This window comes from Pteropus alecto, unplaced genomic scaffold, assembly GCF_000325575.1.
Source record: "Pteropus alecto unplaced genomic scaffold, ASM32557v1 scaffold91, whole genome shotgun sequence".
NCBI lineage: Eukaryota > Metazoa > Chordata > Mammalia > Chiroptera > Pteropodidae > Pteropus > Pteropus alecto.
The window spans coordinates 667,490-687,353 of NW_006431910.1; the positions used below are offsets into that span (position 1 = coordinate 667,490).

General features: G+C 45.2%; 4 protein-coding genes and 1 pseudogene across 6 annotated transcripts in view; 3 read left to right on the forward strand and 2 right to left on the reverse strand.

Annotated features, from left to right (window-relative positions):
- The window catches only part of MED19 (mediator complex subunit 19), a 6,344-nt gene extending 4,297 nt beyond the window's left edge, over window positions 1-2,047 (reverse strand). The window contains 2 exon segments of the mRNA XM_006906005.2: window positions 1,779-2,008; window positions 2,010-2,047. Of these exon segments, the coding sequence (XP_006906067.2) occupies window positions 1,779-2,008; window positions 2,010-2,032 (253 nt within the window). The 5' untranslated portion in view covers window positions 2,033-2,047.
- Window positions 2,048-2,348: 301 nt separating this feature from the next.
- TMX2 (thioredoxin related transmembrane protein 2) lies at window positions 2,349-10,553 on the forward strand. 3 transcript variants are annotated; one of them, XM_006906007.2, is made up of 8 exons: window positions 2,349-2,620; window positions 7,249-7,309; window positions 7,555-7,668; window positions 7,943-8,019; window positions 8,252-8,358; window positions 8,546-8,611; window positions 8,704-8,833; window positions 9,673-10,553. In XM_006906007.2, the coding sequence occupies exons 1-8, from the start codon at window positions 2,366-2,368 to the stop codon at window positions 9,817-9,819; spliced, it is 957 nt and encodes a 318-aa protein (XP_006906069.1). In that variant the 5' UTR covers window positions 2,349-2,365; the 3' UTR covers window positions 9,820-10,553. The 3 variants fall into 3 exon arrangements, with proteins under 3 accessions (XP_006906069.1, XP_024896680.1, XP_006906068.1); XM_006906006.3 differs by lacking the exon at window positions 2,349-2,620 and adding an exon at window positions 2,667-2,896 and having other exon boundaries at window positions 9,673-9,819; XM_025040912.1 differs by lacking the exon at window positions 9,673-10,553 and having other exon boundaries at window positions 2,354-2,620; window positions 8,546-8,600; window positions 8,704-8,796.
- On the forward strand, window positions 6,483-6,598 carry LOC112472254 (annotated as a pseudogene).
- A 381-nt stretch (window positions 10,554-10,934) lies between the features above and the next one.
- Window positions 10,935-12,766, forward strand: SELENOH (selenoprotein H). The gene is made up of 4 exons (XM_006906008.3): window positions 10,935-11,268; window positions 11,355-11,500; window positions 11,609-11,738; window positions 12,579-12,766. The coding sequence occupies exons 1-3, from the start codon at window positions 11,147-11,149 to the stop codon at window positions 11,707-11,709; spliced, it is 369 nt and encodes a 122-aa protein (XP_006906070.2). The 5' UTR covers window positions 10,935-11,146; the 3' UTR covers window positions 11,710-11,738; window positions 12,579-12,766.
- Window positions 12,767-12,809: 43 nt separating this feature from the next.
- On the reverse strand, window positions 12,810-18,502 carry BTBD18 (BTB domain containing 18). Its single transcript, XM_006906009.2, has 2 exons — window positions 18,064-18,502; window positions 12,810-15,519 (listed from the first exon to the last, which is right to left on the reverse strand). The coding sequence occupies exons 1-2, from the start codon at window positions 18,185-18,187 to the stop codon at window positions 13,451-13,453; spliced, it is 2,193 nt and encodes a 730-aa protein (XP_006906071.1). The 5' UTR covers window positions 18,188-18,502; the 3' UTR covers window positions 12,810-13,450.
- Window positions 18,503-19,864: the final 1,362 nt, after the last annotated feature.

Consider the following 19,864-nt stretch of genomic DNA (forward strand, 5'->3'; position numbering starts at 1 on the left):
AACCATCATGTAGTTCTTAATAGTTGCTATGACCATGAAGTAATGCAATTGGCCTTGATAAGAAATACAGTTACTACTTTATCCTTAAACCACGTGATTTGCATCCCTAAGTAAAATAAGTTCCTTAAAAACAAGGATCAAGCTTATTAATCTTTTTCCCCTTTCACTACATGACCCCACCTTCCTATACCACCGGCATTAGCCCAGAATATCTATTCAGTATCTGTCAACTGACTGATATAAATAGGTACGATCAGAATTGGTAAGGTTAAAGAAACTGCTCGTAAACATGAACCACTAACCAACCAACCAAAGTCAACCTCTCTATGCTTGTGTTTTTAACTATAAAATGCAGATAACAATGCCTACTTCAAGGGGCTAGTCTAAGTATGTATTATGTTCATTATTATTTCCCTCAACTCTTGATATAGCAGTAGGACTTACAATGTACTGAAAGGCATTTTGGAGCCTTAACATGTCCAAAATGACTTGACTTCCACCTCCTCAAACTTGTTCCTTCCTGGTCACTGCACTACCATCTGCTCAATTATTCAAACCAAGAATTTAAAAATCATCCCCTATTCCTCTCTTCTTTACTTTTATATTCAACCCTTCGTTCCTGTCAGCTCTACCTCTAACATTTATCTTGCATCCATTCATTTCTCCCTTCCACAGTTATCGCCTAGTCAAAACCATCATCTCTTTCCTGGGCTACTAAGCAGTAACTTGACTGGTTTCCCTACTTCCCATTCTTAATGTAGCTGCTTGAATGATTAAAAAGAAATAAATTAGTTAGATCATGTCACCTTCCTGTGTTAAAATGGATTCCCCTGACTTTAAAATCTAAATGCTTTATAAAAGCCTCCGCTTACCACCCCCCTGGCTCGCCCCCGCAACCCCTGCCTCTTCTTCTATCACTTTTTTCTCTAGTTCATGTCACTGGAGTCCAACTGGTTTTCTGTCCCTTCCAAGCTTTTTTTCATATGGGGGCTTCTGATCTCACTTCCTGTATTTAGAATCGTCTTTCCCTCTCATTCGTACATGGCTGGCCCTTTTTCTATGCTTACCTTCTAGCTCAAATGTTACCTACTCAGGGCTTACCTGATCACTCTAGCTAAAGTAGTTGCGCCTCCTCATTTCTTTATTACGTTTTCTCCTTGTAGCACTAACCACTATCTGCTATCCTATTTACTCTGTGCCTGCTCCACTGACATGTAAACTTCAAAAACGCAAGGACCTTGTCAGTCTTGTTCACAGCTGTATCGTCAGCATTTAGAACAGTGCTTGGTAGATAGTAGGTGCTCAAAAAAATAATTTTTTGAATGAAAGAATCTGGTTCAAGTCTAATCACTTCAAACAGCTGAAGAAACGCCAGAAGCCGTGAGGTGGGTAACATGCCCCAAACCAACATCAAGTTTGTAGCAGATCTGAAGCTAAAACCGTAGGTCCACAGGGATGTTAAATCGGCACTCTTGAGTTCCAAACTCAAACTATGGATCATTTTTAGAGAGCCATAATCCAGTGTCAGGGACAGAGACCGGATATGACGTGAAAGACGGTCATGGGGATGCATTCTCTTCCCATCCCCAATCCATCCGAAGAATTCACATCATCATCCCTTTGGTTGTGAATGCTCAAAGGCCTTTCAATTTAGAGCTCTAAGGTGCTGGCACTCGTTGCCTAGGTTACCTTGCACCGCTGCCGGCCGGCTTAGAACCATGCCCATCACCCCCTCGTTATGATCTGATTGGCTGACTTCGGCCAGGCCTAGTACTCACCTGGCAGTTCCCGCATTAGGTAGAAGGGACCACAACCAGCTGCTTTGTCTGCGCCGGGAGGGGCGGTGACCGCGATGGGGGGCGGAGCTGTGCCGGGTCCCCCGCCTGGAGGAGGGGGAGGCGGAGGTGGAGGTTTTCCTGGTCCGAAGCCGAGTGCAGTTGGGGGCGGCGGTGGGTCAGCCTGAGCTCCGAACAGCGCCGTGAAATTCTCCATTTTCCCCTCTGTCCCGGTGTCTGGCGCTAGTGATTTTCATTGGACAATCCTTTCACGGCGTACCGTCCTTTTCCTCCCTGAGCCACTTATCATTGGATGCTTCGGGACCCGCCTACCTTTTCCCGGCAACTACTTCCGTCGCTTTATGAGCACGTTCAGAAAGTGCTATCTAACCTTATTAAAATCTTTGTTGTCGCCGCCAGCCACAGTCGCATATCCAATAAAATGACTTAGGTGGGAAAAAGCGACAGCGAGATTGACGAATAAAGCATCAAGTCCCTTTTCCAGTTCCTCCCTATCGCGGCGCCCAATCAGAGACCTACCTCTGGGTCCGGAGGCGGTGCATCCGAGGCTAGGCCCAATGGAAGGCTGAATGGCGGGAGAGGCGGGGCCAGACCCCCCGACGCCGGAGAGCGGCGAGCGCCCGCGGGCCCAGAAGATGGCGGTCCTGGCACCCTTAATTGCTCTGGTGTATTCGGTGCCGCGACTTTCACGATGGCTGGCCCGACCTTACTATCTTCTGTCAGCCCTGCTGTCTGCTGCCTTCCTACTCGTGAGGAAGCTGCCCCCGCTCTGCCACACTCTCCCTACGCAACGCGAAGACGGCAACCCGTGTGACTTTGACTGGGTGAGCGACCCCCGCCTCGGGACCCCGCGACCTTGACTGCCCTTTCCCTCGCGGTTGCATCAGGGGGCCCCGAGGTTCACCTTTTTGAGAACACCTGAGGTTCCGAGCCTGTTGCGAATTTGCCATTAGAGTATAGGGCCTGGACCGTCATCGATGGCAAAACAGCAAGTTAGCCTCCTGCACATCAGCCTGGGCCTTCTGACGCTTGAGTCCAGGATTCTTTCCATCTTACTATTCATATTCGTCAACAGCCCTGCCCAAATGCTACACGCGCAGGTACGGTGTTTTACTGTGCTCTCATATGGAGCCAGAGAGGTAATCAAGACAAATAGGAGTATTCCCGTCTTATTGGTGAAGAAATGATCTCTGCGTGATTAGGAGACTTGTCCAAGGTCACAACCAGTGAGTAACTGGGATTTGAAACCACTCTTCCGGTCATAGTACCTGCACACTCTTATCACCCATTTCTTAATTCAGTTAACACTAACAGAGTGCACGCTGTATGCTAGGCACTATGCTGCATCCTGAGGGTGCAAAAATGAATGAAACTAACAGGCTTATTGAAAAGGAATCATAAAAATTACATCGCAAAGAAACCTATCCCAAGCCTCTTGCTGTATTTCCTAAGTAGGAGTGGAGAGACCACTCAGGCAGATAAGCTGACGTCCTAGGCCCTTTGCTCTATAGCACATCTGTGTTCTGAGAAAGGGTCAGCCTCAGTTTTCGTCTTTTTTTCCAGTCCCAAAATGAGTCTTGACCTTTACTAGAATCCACTTCCTTACTTTTATCCTCCACCCCTTGTTTACTCTTTCATACTTCCCCGTCCTTTCCCAGACAGTGTTATTAATTAGCTGAAATGTCGCCCTGCTACATCAAAAGATCTGATGTGCTATACCACTTTAACCAAAATGGAACTCAAAAATATAAGTGGATAGTAATGAAGATTTGAATAAGGGTAGGGACATTTAATATAATTAATTTCTCTGTGTACTCTTGTCTAATAATATGCAAAATACTGGGAGGTTTTATATTTTATTATTACTGATAGAATTCTTTTTAACTTCAGATGGTCCCTGACTTAAGATAGTTTAACTTACAATTTTTCAACTAGGATCTAGGTGTGAAAGCAATATACATTCAGTAGAAACCATACATCAAATTTTGGACTTTGATTTTTTTCTGAGCTAGCAACGTGTGTTACGGTACTCGTGATTCTGGGCAGTGGCAGTGAGCCACAGCTCCCGGTGAGCGACAGCTCCCAGTCAGCCGCACCATCAAGAGGGTGAACAACATATTCCACAGCGCAGTGTTAAATACCTTTTCACCTTACGATATTTTCAACTTTAATGATGGGTTTATCAGGTTCATTGTTGAGTCGTAGAGCATCTCTGTTTAGGGTTCATAGCCAGTGTTTTCCTGGAAAATCTGTTTTACTGATTTAACTCGATGATTGGGAAGTTATGATAGTAAGGTAAATAAGGCTAGCAATAACAGGTAAATCTCAAGTTTTCAGTGGTTTAGAAGAATAAAAGTTTATTTCTATTTGCTTAAATAAAGGAAAGAATCAAGCATTTTGTTTTTCCTTTCATAACCAAATGATAAGGGAATCAAGCATAACCAAATGATAAGGGAATATTGATTTCCTAATAGAAGAATTTGTACTAATAAATACAGAAGGAATGATCAAATTTAAAAATCATTTAGCAATCTCTAACGAAATAATAACTCTGTGCACTGATCATCTGTAGATGCTAAAACCATCAGAGGAAAAGTTGATATGTCCTCTGAAGGGATGCAGTAGAGAGTATCTAGCACCACTTGTGATGTCTTTTTGGCAAAAGATTTGAATTTCATTGTATTCAAACCTCTAAATTTCATTATTACTTTACAACAAATATGGAAGATAGAAGATCATCATCAGACAAATACCATGGGTATGCAAACAGCCAAATCCAGAAAGTGGGAAAGTTGGCAGTAACAACCAACTCAATTTCTTCAACAGATAAATAGCTTGGAGTGAAAAGGAAGAACAGGTATCTTTTAGAGTTAGAGATTAAGGAAGACCAAAGAATCACATCAGCCAAAGGCAGTGTGTGGATCTCGCTTGCTTGGTCCTGATTTGTACAAATAACAATGCAAAGGAAATTTGAGATAATTGAGATTTTTAAAATAAGGGCAAAGTATTAGATGACATTAAAGAATTATTAATTGTGTTAGCTGTGATAATGGTATTTTGGTTTGTTAGAAAAAGAAGTCCGTATTTGTAAGAGATACACACTGAAGTATTTACAGGTGAAATGATACAGTTGGAATTTGCTTTAAGTTTCTCCAACAAAAAATTGGGTAGCATAGATGAAATGGAACCATTTTGGCAAAATGTTACTGTTGAATCTGAGTAATAGGAGTCCCTTTAGGTATTGTAAGGGAGGAAAAATAACTTTCTCTCTATCCTTCTGAGGTCTCAGCTGAGACTGCCGTAATAAAAGACAGATTAAAGACAGAAGACATAGAAGTCTGTTAACATGTATACCTCAGGTATACATGGGAGATACCCAGGGGAAAATGAGTAACTCAAAGAAGCGGCTTAGCCCTCTGGCTTATATAGCATCTTCAACAAAGAACAATAAATTTGTGGAGAAATGACTGGACAAAGGACAACAGTTTTAGGCTTCCAAGGGCAGCAGACTGTGGGAAGGTAAACTAATGGTAGATGAAGGCTAGTTCGTTATATAGATTCCTCTAGTGCAGTCTTCAGGCTGATAGAGTCTAAAGTTATCTCACTTGATTAACTTTTGTCTTCCTGGTACAGAGGGTTGAAAGGACACTTTTGAAATTTTATGTCCTGCTTTTAGACAGAAAAGGGCAGGGAGCTTTTCTTATATCTACTTCTCAATTGCCTTCAGGCTTAAAATAATCCTGAAGTACCATATTTTGGGGTGGCATATTCTGCTTCCCTTCAGTATCCTCCCTTGTGTATGTTTGAAAATTTCCATTTAAAAAAGTTTAAAAGCAATGAATAAACAGGCAGAACAACCAAAGGGACTCTGCTTCATATAGTTATTCTGGAACCCAGGCTCACACTGTCTTCACCTTCTAGCCTTAAGATCATCTCAGTATCATCTAGCCAGCAGATGAAGAAAGAAAGCTGGAATGCAAGGCCATACCCTTTCTTATTGTGAGGATACAGAAGTGGCACATCACTTCCACTCACAATCCATTCAGGAGTGCTAGTCACACAGTTCTGCCTAGATGCTACTGAGAGTCTAGCTGCAGTATGCCTAGGAAGAAAAGGAAATAAGGTTTGAAGTATACATAGCCAGTCTTCACCATAGATCGATTCTGTATCTTTAGAGAATATTTCTTTTTAGTGTTGTCTTTGGTCTCCTGTTTGACCACAGTTCACTTTTTAAATTCCTTTTTCCGTAGTTGGAAATCCCAATTCTAACCCAATTTCATTTGTGAAAACTAATTTTGCTCAGGTATATTTAGGAAAGTCTGTCATTTTTTCTAACCCCCACCTTACATGTCCATTTCTAAATCCAGTCAGTTACTCTTTGTTGAAGACTAAGGCTAAAAACCTAGGTCCCTGACTCCTAATTGTGAATCACAGTTGATTGGTTCTGTCTGAAATAATGATTTGGACCCCTGTATTATAAACAGAAAGGTATGGAAGGCCTCAACCACCCAATCTATAGTTGCCCTCCTCCCATGCTTTCTTTCACATGGTCCTTGTTATTCTTCATTGCAGTCTTTACTCTTTAAAATTATTCTTTCTGGACGTGGTTCCATAGCGTAGCGGTTAGCTCGTCTGCTTACACACAGAAGGTCCTGAGTTCACGCCTCAGTGGAGCTACGGTCCATGGCCTATGCCCATGCCACCCTGAACAAGCCTGATGTCTGATCTCGGAAGCTAAGCAGGGTTGGTCCTGGTTAGTACTTAGATGGGAGACCACCTAGGAAGACCAGGTGCTGTAGACATAAATAATAATAAAAAAATAGTAATAAAGTTATCCTTTCCTTGTCTTGTTTATTGTCTATCTCACTTTGCTCCAGTTGAGTTTACATTCTAGAATGTGAGAAAGAACTCTAAGCCAAGGGTACTGGAAAGGGCCTTTGAGATCTCTGAAAGGCCTCCTTAAGCTCTCAGATTATATTGAAGGTACATGGATTATCACTATGATATTTGGTGAAGAGGAATGATCTCAGTAAACCCAAATAGAATAACCATATATTATATTAATGGAATATTACTGAGAAAGTTTCCCTGGAAGTTTTATTTTACCAGGATCAGACTGAGTTGGTTGCAATATCTCACACTTTTACACCATTCATACTTTATACAACTCTTTTATGCCTATTATCATTTAATCGTCACAATAGCATTTTGAAATAGGAAACCAAAGCTCAGTGGTTAAGTGATTTGCTGGAAGGCATCAGCCATTTTGTGGCAGGGGCAGAACCTGAACCCAGATCTTTCTGGCTGGTGATTTTCCCTCTACGCCACAGCTAACTCCAGTTCTTTCTTTATTGTTACCATTTCCAGTTTGGATCTCTGCTGCTTTTTAGCTCCCTTACCTAACCACATCATCTCTGTTGACAGCATTCCTGTCACTTTGATTCTGTTCCAGAGAGAAGTAGAGATCCTGATGTTTCTCAGTGCCATTGTGATGATGAAGAACCGCAGATCCAGTGAGTTTAGCCTGCTGCTCAGTCTCCCACGGGTGGGACTGACGCCCTCCAGAGGTGCTTTCATTCATGTTATGAGAGGGGTATTATTTGGCGAACTACTTTCTCATTCCACGCCAAGGCTGAATTTGATCTTAGACTTTTGTTCCCTCCCCCTCTCCAATTTCAAAGTACCCCAGGAAGAAAGACAAAGAATGGGATATAGGAGCATGCCGCCCAACCTGACCTGTGACATCTTTGTGTTTCAGTCACTGTGGAGCAACATATAGGCAACATCTTCATGTTTAGTAAAGTGGCCAATGTACTTCTTTTCTTCCGCCTGGATATCCGCATGGGCCTGCTTTACATCACACTCTGCATAGGTAAGGAAACTACAGACTCGGTTGTGGGAACCCAATTGCAATCCTCAACCAGTTTCTTCGTACCCTTCTTCCATATCTTGTACCTAATTATGTGTGTGGCCCAGACGATAAGAATCTATGGAAACTATTTTAAGAGGAAGGGAATGTATCGGTGGTCTGTGTATGTCCACAAAGTGTATTCTTTGGTGCTTGAAATCTCCGGATTGGTTTGAAAGTAAATCCCCTCCCCAAGGCCTTATATATGGTTCCAATGACATCTTTTTTCTGTGTTCAGTGTTCCTGATGACATGCAAACCTCCCCTGTACATGGGCCCTGAGTACATCAAGTACTTCAGTGATAAAACCATTGATGTGAGTGTTCGTCCTCCCTTCTGTTTCTTGGGTCCCTGGTGGGTAATTTTGTAATTGTGCTCTGTACACACCGGGAGCAACTGCTTCAGAATGGAAGTCAAGGGCACTGCGGATTTTCATGGAGCTAGGGGAGGCGGACAGGGGAAGCGGGATGAGGAATTAGATGCTAAGGCCTGAACCTTTCCAGAAACCTGTGTGATCCAGCTCACTGTTTCTTCCCTGTGTGTGGCAGGAAGAGCTGGAGCGGGACAAGAGGGTCACGTGGATAGTGGAATTCTTTGCCAATTGGTCCAGTGACTGCCAATCATTTGCTCCAATCTACGCTGACCTCTCCCTCAAGTGAGTAGTGCAGAGGGAGGCATGGTGGAAATTGCAATGCTGCATCTTCCCTCTCATTGTTTTTGGCCTTGATTTTTGCACATTACAACCAAAGGCATCCCCCACCCCCTCTAATAGCTGTACTTTCTCTTCTTCTCTTCCCTTGATCCAGTCTCTTCTTTGACTATGTGTAATAATATGTTCTCAGGTACAACTGTACGGGGCTAAATTTTGGGAAGGTGGACGTTGGACGCTACACTGATGTTAGTACACGGTACGTAAGGGCTTAGGCAGAAGGTATAAGCAGAGATTCACTTTGAGTGGTGTTTACAGGTGTATTTACAAAGTATTTTCTGGGCCCTGTAGGTACAAAGTGAGCACATCACCCCTCACCAAGCAGCTTCCTACCCTGATCCTGTTCCAAGGTGGCAAGGAGGTCATGCGGCGGCCACAGATTGACAAGAAAGGACGAGCTGTCTCTTGGACTTTCTCTGAGGTATAGGAGTGGGCCCATGGTTTGGAGAAGGGTGTGGAGCCCAACCTGGGTTTGATTCCTAGCTCTGCCACTTGACTACAAGCCTTGAGAGTGTGGACTAGTTATTAGACCTCATTCCTGAATTCACTCAGCAGATTTATATTATGCTTCTATCATGTGCCAGACCTGCGAGTACTGGGGAACAGTTAGTTGTTAAGATTCAGTGTCAAAGGCCCTTGTACCAGTCGTCTGTAGGCCTGAGGTTCCTTAGTAATAAATTGGAGACAGTAACTCTTGGCTCGCAGGGTTGTTTTGCAGATTACATTAAATATGTAGCTGTAATTCTTGGCACAGTGATAGGTACTTAAATATTAGTTGACTTTTCCAAGTGCCCAAAAATGGGTTTGTTCCTAGCTCTGCCACTTGCCTACAAGCCTTGAGAGTGTGGACTAGTTATTAGACCTCATTCCTGAATTCACTCAGCAGATTTATATTATGCTTCTATCATGTGCCAGACCTGCGAGTACTGGGGAACAGTTGTTAAGATTCAGTGTCAAAGGCCCTTGTACCAGTCGTCTGTAGGCCTGAGGTTCCTTAGTAATAAATTGGAGACAGTAACTCTTGGCTCGCAGGGTTGTTTTGCAGATTACATTAAATATGTAGCTGTAATTCTTGGCACAGTGATAGGTACTTAAATATTAGTTGACTTTTCCAAGTGCCCAAAAAAGAGATTTAAGTTAGAGTAGATATCTGTCCTTTGCTTCCTCCTTTCCTAGACTGCTTCTAAATACCTCTTACTTCCCAGGCTCTGAAGTCTCCTTTCCAACCTGAACCCTGTTGTGTGCATCTGTTTTGTGCAGGAGAACGTGATCCGAGAATTCAGCTTGAATGAGCTGTATCAACGGGCCAAGAAGCTATCGAAGGCTGGAGATAGTATTCCTGAGGAGCAGCCTGTGGCTCCAACCCCCACAGCAGTGCCAGAAGGGGAAAGCAAGAAGAACAAATAGGTTCCCTGCCTTGCTAGTTAGTGCCTCTCGATGATCCCAGGCACCTCTGAGACCCGGCCCCTTCTGTAACCACAAGCCTTGCCTGAGGCCTTGGCCTTTATTTATATTTTCCCTGTTGGCTGTGCCTAGGTGGGGTTGGGTGCTGCTTCTCATTTTAAAGAAGCATCCAGGGAATTAACAGGCACCCTCCGAGAAGGCCTCCACTGCTGTGGCCAACTGTTTCACTGGAGGAAGAGGGAGAGCTCATGTGATGGTGAGGAAATGCTTTCCCCTCCAAGCTTGCATCAGTGTGTTGAGTGCTGCCCACCACTCATCTCCATCGCGCTGTGGTTTCATTATTCCTTTGTGGACCTACACAGACTACTTAAATTAGGTTAAACCTTAACATAAGATGCCAGGGTACAGAGTCAGCACTAGGATTTTCCCGTCAAGGACCTTTACTTCTTTAGGCCCGTTTGGGTGGTCTGTGGCCTTCATTAAAAAGTATAAACCTATTTTGTCGCTGGTCCCAAGGAGAAGCCTTTAAACACAAAGTTTTCTCATTGAAGACAGTATTGAATCTATTTTATAGAGGTTGGGAGGAAGGGAAATAGAAGTTTGAGACCTTCCTTTGTGTGGTGGGCCTGGAGGAGACGCTTCTGGGCAGAATTGGGGTTTCACTTAACCCTTGTACTGATTCTCCTCACACCCAGTTGCTAGTTTTCCATAATAAAGAGACTAGGATTTCCTTTTGATTGTGTCTTCTCGAGTTACTTGTGTGTTAAAAAGCCAGGCAACTGCAGAGGCATTGCCTACCTCCAACTTCACTCCAAAAGCCATTCTGATTAGTTTGATCAAACGTCAGGCGACAGTCCTTCGGACTAGGGGAGTCACGGAAGGCTGGTTTCCGCAAACCAGAGTACCAAGCGCTCCGAGTTAGACTGTAGACTTGGTGCCAGGGAGGTTTTGAGGGCTGGTGGGGGTCGAGTTCACTCGGTTTGGCCAGAGGCGCGGTTACAGAAAAACCGAGCTACTCTAGGCCCCGCCCCTGCTGTGCTCGCCCACCCCTACCCCCAAGCACCGGTGGTTTGGTCTTGTTCAGGTACCGTACCTCCCCCCACTCTGCGCGCAGAGTGGCTGTGCCTGGAGGGCCCGCCTCCCGACCACGTGTGCGCCTGCGCCTCTTTCCTCCGCTTGGTAGAGGTTTTGTTCTGCGAGCGGAGTGCTTTGGCCTGCCGTTTGGAGCTCGGAGAGGGGCCGTCCAGTGTCGCGTGGCCGCTCAGTTGGCCGCGTCTTCACCCTATTCCCACCCCAGGTCGGCTCAGTTCCCGGCCGGGCTCCAGGTGCCATGGCTCCCGGCGGGAGGAAGCGGAAGGCCGAGGCGGCGGGGGTCGCGGTGGCCGAGAAGCGGGAGAAGCTGGCTGGCGGCCAGAAGGGAGTGGAGGTGGCGACCGTCGTTATCGAGCATTGGTGAGGGACCTGGAGAGTCACGGAGGGGGTGGGCAGGGCATTGCAGGCCCAGGGCCCCATCTCTGATGCTTCCCGTCTCTCCATAGCACGAGTTGACGCGTCTACGGGCGCAACGCTGCGGCCCTGAGCCAGGCGCTGCGCCTGGAGGCCCCGGAGCTTCCAGTGGAGGTGAACCCTGCCAAGCCCCGGAGGGGCAGCTTCGAGGTGACGCTGCTGCGCCCGGACGGCAGCAGTGAGTGGGGGCGCGGGTTTGGGGGACGAGGGCAGGGGTCCGAGGCGGGAAAGGGCTGGTCTCAGAAGCCCCTGGGAGAGATAATAACTCCATTTGGTCTTTTCCCAGGTGCGGAGCTCTGGACTGGGATTAAGAAGGGGCCCCCACGCAAACTCAAGTTCCCTGACCCGCAGGAGGTGGTGGAGGAGCTGAAGAAGCACCTTTCGTAGGGAGGTTGGGCAGCACGCCTCAAGCTGAGGTATGGGGCCGGGGGCTAGGGGAGGGGTTTGGTTCATCTTGTGGCTCTTCGTGAAGCAGCCCTTACTGTTGTCCCGCCTTTCACACAGGGGCTACAATTTTTTTCATGACTTTTTCCTCAGTATTTCCTCTATTGGGAATACCTCTTCTCCTTTTTACTGGTAGAAATAACTGAAATCGGCAAAAAAAAAAAAAAAGTTTTCTACCTAGTGTGCCCTTTGCTGATGTTTCATTTCACGATCTTTGAGCCAAGTCGTAGAACTGATAGAAGTGTAAATGATTTATAGAAACGCAATTTTTGTCCTTTGAAGATGTAGTTAATTGTTACCCTGAAGGAATGGACCAGTTTTGTATTTTTGTTAAAAAATTCATTTTCCACATCCCTGATATGTTTTGATTCTTTGAAGTGGTAAATTCCTCTAGTTCCCTCCTTTATGAGTTAAATAAAATCATTGACACGTTTTTTTATTTGCATGGGTCGTGATTTCCCCCTTTTTATTGGCAAAATCTTTGTGTAATTTCGGGTATGCTTATGCTTACCCCCTTGTTTTTTGTTCCTAGTATGGTTTGTTAATAGCCTAGTCCCATGTGCCCATGTGGTAACACTGTCTTACAGTCCTCTCCCCCCTAGTCCCATGGATTTGACCTTGTCTTTATCCATAGTCCTTCATACAGTGCTTTGACATGTGGTCAGGCACCTGACATGTTGAGATGTGGGAGAAGGATGCAGTCCTTCCTTGAGCTCTGCAGTCTGTGGGTTCAAGGGTTAGGGGCATGTCTTCCTCAGGCTATATGATTGCCTGGATCCCTTCTCTAACCCTTTTTCCCCTTATTTTCACAGCCATCGTACCTGGTGATGTTGGAGCATTTATGATGGGACATGGCTAAACTTCAGTCATGTGCCTGAAGCTATGGTTTCTTCTCCAGAAATGATGGTTAAGTTGTGAGGCAACCCTCTAGTAAGGCATTGAAAAGTTTTTGGATTTGATTTGTTTAATAAAAGTTGAAATAAAGTATTTGTGTAATAAAGTAAAAGTTAATCTTATGGTAAGGGATGGACAAAAGCCAGCCTTACAGGATTGGTCACCCCCCTCCCCTTTTTTTTCATAGCCTAAGGTCACCAATTAACCAAGAAATCCTAGGGTCTCTGGTAGAGCATGTGAAATACTTGTAAAAACTATGGGGGAAAAGCAAATAATTTATTTTTTAAAAGCAACTTATTTTTTCAACTCACTTCTTAGAAGTGATGATGGAAGTACCTGTTCCTGGCCCCTGCAGAGGTTTTGGCTAGACTTCCATACTGGCAATGGATAAGCCCCACACATAGGTGCTAGACAACATCCTGTCACTCCCTCCCACTTTGTTCCACCCCAGCACTGCTTCACACCTTCTGGAACATTTATTTTCTCTTGCATAGAATCTTACCACATAACCTGCCTCATAACCTGGGAGAGACCTGGCCTTGGCTATTTATGACCCATTAAAATTGGGGACCATGCAATTTATTGTTTCATTTGTTTGTCAATAACTGGAAAATAGATTATAGGAAATAAGATGGTTCAAGTTCATAATTTTCTACCCATCGTACTTATGCCTGGCTCCCAAAACCTAGGGAGGGGAAGACAGGACATGTGCTAACCTCTCTGCCAATATTCCTTTTGCTAGCCAACACTTCCTATCCTCCCAGTGCCCTAAACTGCCTTTCCCACTGCACTACGTTAGTATGTCTACCTCTGTTTCTGACTCTGAGGAAGGGTCAGGCCACACGGAGGGAATACTGGTGGGCACCAGCCTCCCCTCTGATGTCCAGTCTACCACATCAATCTCTTCCTCTTCAGGGCTGGCAGGAAGTGGGTCCAGCTGCTCAGAGTTGCTACATGCCTCCTTGCCTGTTTCTGGAGGAGAGTATACCACTTCATCTGTAGTTAGGGACGCTTCTAGCCCAGTCTCCCCCCAGTTTGAACATGGAGGTGAGAGGTCTCCATAGGACCTTTGGGGAGGGTCAAAGGAGTCAATGTGGAGAAGTTTGTCTCTCTGATCATCCAGTGGCTGGGAGCTGGTAATTTCTAGGTCTTGAGTCCAAGAGCCTCCTACTGAAAGCACCTCCCCTTCACTCATCTCAGAGGGTATGACAAGGGGGCTAAGGGGCTCAACAGGCTCTTTGTTTGCAGAGGACATGACAAGGGGACTAAAGGGTTCAGCTGGCTCTTTGTTCTCACCAACAGGTTCCTTTTCCAATCCTGTGAACTCCCTGGGCCAGAGTTCCATGTCTGGTAAATACCATTCTTCTCCTTCGATCCAGTTCTTTCCTGTTTCTGTCAGGTGATAACTAGGGGTCCTACAGCCCTCAGCCCCAGGACTCTCCAGAGATCCTGTAGGCGGCTCAATATCTGAGCCACACAACATGAAGTCCAGGATCTCCTCCAGCTCACTGGTGGCAGCAGCACTTGTGATTCGGTACTCCTCAGCTTCACAGGGCTGCCCAAGCAGGGATGTGTCAAATGCATACGGCTCTGTGCAGTCAATATCAAACTCAGGTTCCTTCCCTACCAGCTCTGGACTGGACTCAAACTCAGACTTCACCACTGGGGGGTCTGGGGAGCGGCTAGCAGAAAGCAGAATGTCTTGTAGCCTAGAGCACACCGGGGAGTCCTGACACACATCTATTCTCGCAGATGACATTTCCTGCTGGTTAACTGAGGATGGCTGAGTCCCTGGGGGTTCTTCTGAGTCTCCAGGTTCTGGGATATGAGGACTGTCTGGAGAGTTTTTGAGGGGAGGCTCCTGCACCACCTCCCAGCAGGTCCCGTTGACAATCTTCCGAAGTTTTACTCTCCCAACCTGTCCCTCCTCTGCAGAGTCCGAATTAGGTGCCCTGGCTTCGGGGCTCCGCTTCTTAATCCCACCTGTCTTTCCAAGACCAGATGGGCTTGGGGTGCTCTCTAGAGGACTAGTTCTCCCTGGTTTCTGCTTGTCCTCTGGTGCTTCTTTATTTATACTCTTTTGTCGCCAGAGACGCCGGCCAGGGGCTGTGGGCACTGAGCTGGGCCCACTTAAAATACTGGGAGGCTTGGATGTACAGACATCAGGAGATGGCTTTGAACGACTCAGCCGGATCTTTCTGGGCAACAGTCGCTCATCCATAGAGGGGTACAGGCTTGCGGGGGAAAGTGCTGTAGGACCAAGGGCAGGGTCACTCTTATTCTCTTTAGGCCCCTGACTGTGGCTTGATGGTGAAGAGCTTTTTTCTTGTGGAGCTGGGCAGGCTCTGGCCTTCCTCTTGAGCAGAAGAGTGTCTGACAAGTTCTCTGCATTCTGTCGGTTGCTCTTGTCCTGGGCCCCCTCCTCCATCCCCAGTGACTTCAATCTCACTGCCCCAAGAGAACAGGGAGTCTGGGTAATAGGCAGTGGAGTTCGAGGACGGCGGCTGGATGCCACCACCCTGGCAGAGATGGGTGCAGCACTTGGAGGCTGTAAGCACTCCCTGTTGAGTCTTCTGCCCTGAGGGGCTTTCACCAACTTCCCACCCTCTAGCTGAAGGGATTCTAGTTCAGATACTCGGAGCTGACGGGCAGCAGAAAGCACATCCTGGGCTTCTTCTCGAGATACTTCCATCTCTGAGGTATACAGGAAGTCTACCAGCTTCCTAAGTGTCCTGATCTTCAGGCCTCCCAGCTCCAGCACCACCTTACGACCCTGAGCTGGCCTCTCCCGTTCCAGGCGCTCTGTGAAGAAGGGGCTACAGGCAGACAGGATGCAGCAATGGGCTGGGACTGCCTCACCTGGGGGGGAAACCCACTTTGTTATTTCATGCAGACTGGAATGTTCATGAGCTAAGCATAGATATTACTACCCATTCCTTATTCCCTAAAACCTCTCGTTTCTTATATTAGAGTAAGGTATCACACCCAGTTGCCCAAGCTTGAGCACTAGAAGTCATCTTTGATTCTCTCTTACCCACTGCATTAATTTAATCAAACATTAATTTAAAGAAACACTAATACTCAATACCTTATTATGTGCCAGGTATTATTCTAAGGGTTTTACCAGTATTAATTCATTTAATCTTCACTGGAACCCTATGACGTAGCTATTGTTATTACAGATAAATAAATTGTAGCATGGTTAAATAATGTGCCCACAATTATGTGGTTGGTAAGTACCACACACAAGGTTTGAATCCAGGGGTCTCACAACTGCAACAAGTTTTATAAATTCTCTTTAACAGCTCAAAAGCCAGAAATTTCTCTATTCTCAATGCTTTAGTTCAGGTCACCATTCCCTCTATTTTGGATTAAAAAACGGCCTCCTATCTGGGCTCAAGAATAACCCAATAATTCTCATATGGCCTGAGTGCTGTCTCTAAGCAGATATCTGATCATGACCTTCTTAAAACCTTTAAATACAATTCCCAATGTTCTGAGGACAAGACCTGCTGCTTCCTTTGCATAACTCTTCAGACCTTACATAACTGCTACTAATTTCTCTAGCAATATCTCTGGTCAATACACTTCCTGTTGTTCACACTCTAGGCATAATGAGCCACTCACAAATTCCTAGTCACATCTGATTGTATGTTGTTCTCTCTGCTTGAGAAAAATCTTTCCCCACTTCTTCCTACTTCTGCTTGTCCTTCAGACCTCACCTAAGGTTTATTTCCTCCAAGAAAATCTCCTTAACCTCCATCCCCCAGCTTCCTCAAGTCTATGAAGGATGCTGTATATCAGCCTATACTTACCCCAATATGTTATTTATCATACTGCTCAGTTACTTGAATACAGTGGTAATTTGAATGTCTTCCCCTTACATGATTTCCTTGTGAGGAAGGACTTTTATCTTCATATATACTACATGCCCATGCCAATACATTATATTAACATACAACAGGTAATTGATACTTTTTTATTTTGAATTGAGGAATGAATCCCAACTCTGCACTTATTAAAAAAACTAACAAGCAAGTCATTTAACTCTAGGCCTCAATGCACTCACCTGTAGAACTGGGACCATCTAACATTATCTCACAAGGCTATAATAGGAGACACTACAGTATATATACTCTGTAAACTGTAGAGTGCTACCCAACAGTGGTTGTCATAATCCTTTTTTATAAATGAAGAAACTGAGCACTTGCCCATTTGTCACTTAGTTTCTAAGTAACAAAGCTAGGATTTAAACTGATTCTTAGTCTTGGGCCTTTTACTGTATACCAGGCTTTACCTCATGATGATGTCACATTTCAAGTGTTACGAGAAGAGGTAGAAATAAACTACATATTTTTAGGTCTAACAACAAACAACAAAAACCATCAATTTGAAGACAAAATATAATTAAGCAACAGCCTGGCAGAAAAGAGGAAAATAGGTAATAGTGTCATTTAACACTTATAATGTGCTTTGTACAATAAAAGCATTGTTCTAAGTGCTTTACGTATGTTAACACAATCTTCACAACTATCTCATTATTATCTATATTTTATAGTTTCTACACTTAAAAAAACTTTACAATTCATTTCATTTTTTAAGAGAAAAAGAGCACAGTCTCATTTTCATGCTCGAAAACAGTCCTAGGAACAAACAGCTCTTTACCAAACAGCTCACAGTGCTAACACATTTTTTTCTGGTTTTGTACTCCACTCCCTGGTCCTAAACTCATTTTATCTTATTCTAAAGTGAGTTGCAATTGAGTCCCCACTTAAGTAAGTCCTTACTTAATGCCATCGATAGGTTCTTAGAAATTGCAACTTTAAGCAAAATGACTGTAAAGAAACCAATTTTCCCACAGGCTAACTGATATAAACAACAGTTAAGTTCCTACAGCATATTTCTGGTCACGAAAATGTTACCCAACTCCTAAATAAAGAACCACCAACACATTTCTAATATTAAATATTGAAATAAATGTGAGTTATACATACATTTAAGAAACAGTAATAAAAATAAGTCAGATAATTATTTTCCAGTCTGCTTATTCTAGTTCGGTGTTGTAGGTGGCCAGAGTCTATCCTGGCAGCTCACGGCCCAAGTCCAGGGAACCAACCCTGGACAGGACACCCTTCCATCTCAGAGTGCACTCACACACAATCCCACACCCATGCAGGCTGGGACAATTCAGAATCCGCCAATTCACCTAACATACACATCTCTGGGATGTGGAAAGAAACTAAAACACCCGGATAACACTCACACAGACATGGGGAGAAAGTGTAAAATCTACACTGAGACAACAGCCTCAGTCAGGAATCGATTTTTTTCCCCTCATTAATGTTATAATAAAACAATGTTGAATGAAAGGATGTTATTTGAGGACCTGCTGTAGTCTCTTACCTTCTGCCTGCAGAAGGACATCACAGAACACCCCACTCTGTTGCTGGTGATGAAGCTGCAGAAAAGCTAACCTGAGGAACCGGGGATTCCTATATAGGATTTTGGAACTAGCAGGAGAACACATGTTGGTCTATTAACAAAGCTAGGTTTTTACGGATCAGATTCCTGTGGGTGAGACATAATACATTTCAGAACCATGATTATAACTAATTTGTTTTTTGTTTTCGAATGGCAGGGAAATTTTGAAAAAGAGATAATAGCATGAGTTGGGAGCCATAAGCCCAGAAATTGTGCCAATGGTATTATGAAGAAAGAATATCGCAGTGGTTACATGTGGGAGCTCAGAGATACGCCTAGATTTGAATCTCAGGTAAATGACCTAACTTCTCTGAGTCTCACTTTTCTCATTTATGAAATGGGAATGATAACAGTAGTTACCTTGTGGGGTTGTTTTAAAGATTAAATGAGTCAATGCAGGTAAAATTGCTTAGCACTGTGAGTGCCTGGCATATAATAACTATTCCCCCCGCAAATGGTAGCTGTTATTATCCTTAAACCTTCCTCATTCATATTACTACGGAGACTCAACTCATTCAGTGCAGACTACTCATTCTTCCTGAGCACCACACTTCCAAGTTCCATGAGTATAATCCTCAATTCAATACTTAAGAAAAAATACTGATATAAAATTCTCTAGTAAACATACACACTTCTCTGAGCTCACTCTATCATAGTAACCAGCAGAGGGTGCACAGTAAACAAAAGAAGCTGCTGGACTTAGTGGGAAGGTCTTAAAACAGAAATAAGGACATTCCCACCCTTGGTTCAGAAGTTCTTGACCAAAGTGAGCTCAATTCCACCAGAAATTGGCCTTTAGGTTTGTCAGTCTGGTTGATGACCTGGCTAACAATGGAGCAAGAATAATTAAGCATTCTACCCCTCTCCAAAACAAACTGGATATTCTGACTTCAGGCTGACTACATTTCCAGCTTTTTGCACTGAAACCCCCACACTCACTGCACAGCTGATGTTCCTTTCCTGGCATGCAGTTTTCTGTCAGGTGGCACCGAGGATCCGAAGTGTTCACGTCAAACTATCAGAAAGAAAAGAGTGAAAAGGTAAACTAAGAAAGGGTAAATTCAATTTCATTCGCAGTCAGAGATGGGGTAGAAGCTGGCAGCTGTTGCAAGGGCCCAAACCAAGGCCATGGGGGAAGCTTCCCAATCCACTAGCACCCGGCCTTGTTCCTAGACCCAACCTGGACTAGATCTGCAGCAGGAGTTGTTCCTGCCGTCCTCTCTGTGCTTGGGTCTTCGGTCCAGCCCGACTGACTTCCTCTCAATGTTCAGCCTCGCGCGCGCGTGCGCGCGCACGCGGGGAGGATTACCAAAGAAAGAAGCACAGGTGGGCGAATCGCCCGAGGGTTCTCTAACCAACCAGGTCCAATGGAATCGGGATTGGCGTTGAAAGCAGGGTTTTACGGAAGGCCCTGCAAAGCTGAGCGCCTCGAACGCTCCAGGCGCCCTGGCCCAACTCCTTTGAAGAGAGACCCCTCGGCGCGAAGGTTTCTGGGAATGGAGCGTGGGGATCCCGGAGGCCCGAATTCAGGGTTCACTCTCACCACCAGCTCCGGCCGCAGGGCTTTTGCAGCCACCGTCCGGTGCCCTCGTCCCGCCGCGGACCCTGGCACCCTCATGCACCGAGAGATGGTGACAGCGAGGGCCTGAGGCCACGCGGCTGGCGCCACACACCTCGCGCCGCTACCCTCGCGCACAGCCCGTCGCGGGGCCGACGTCCTTCT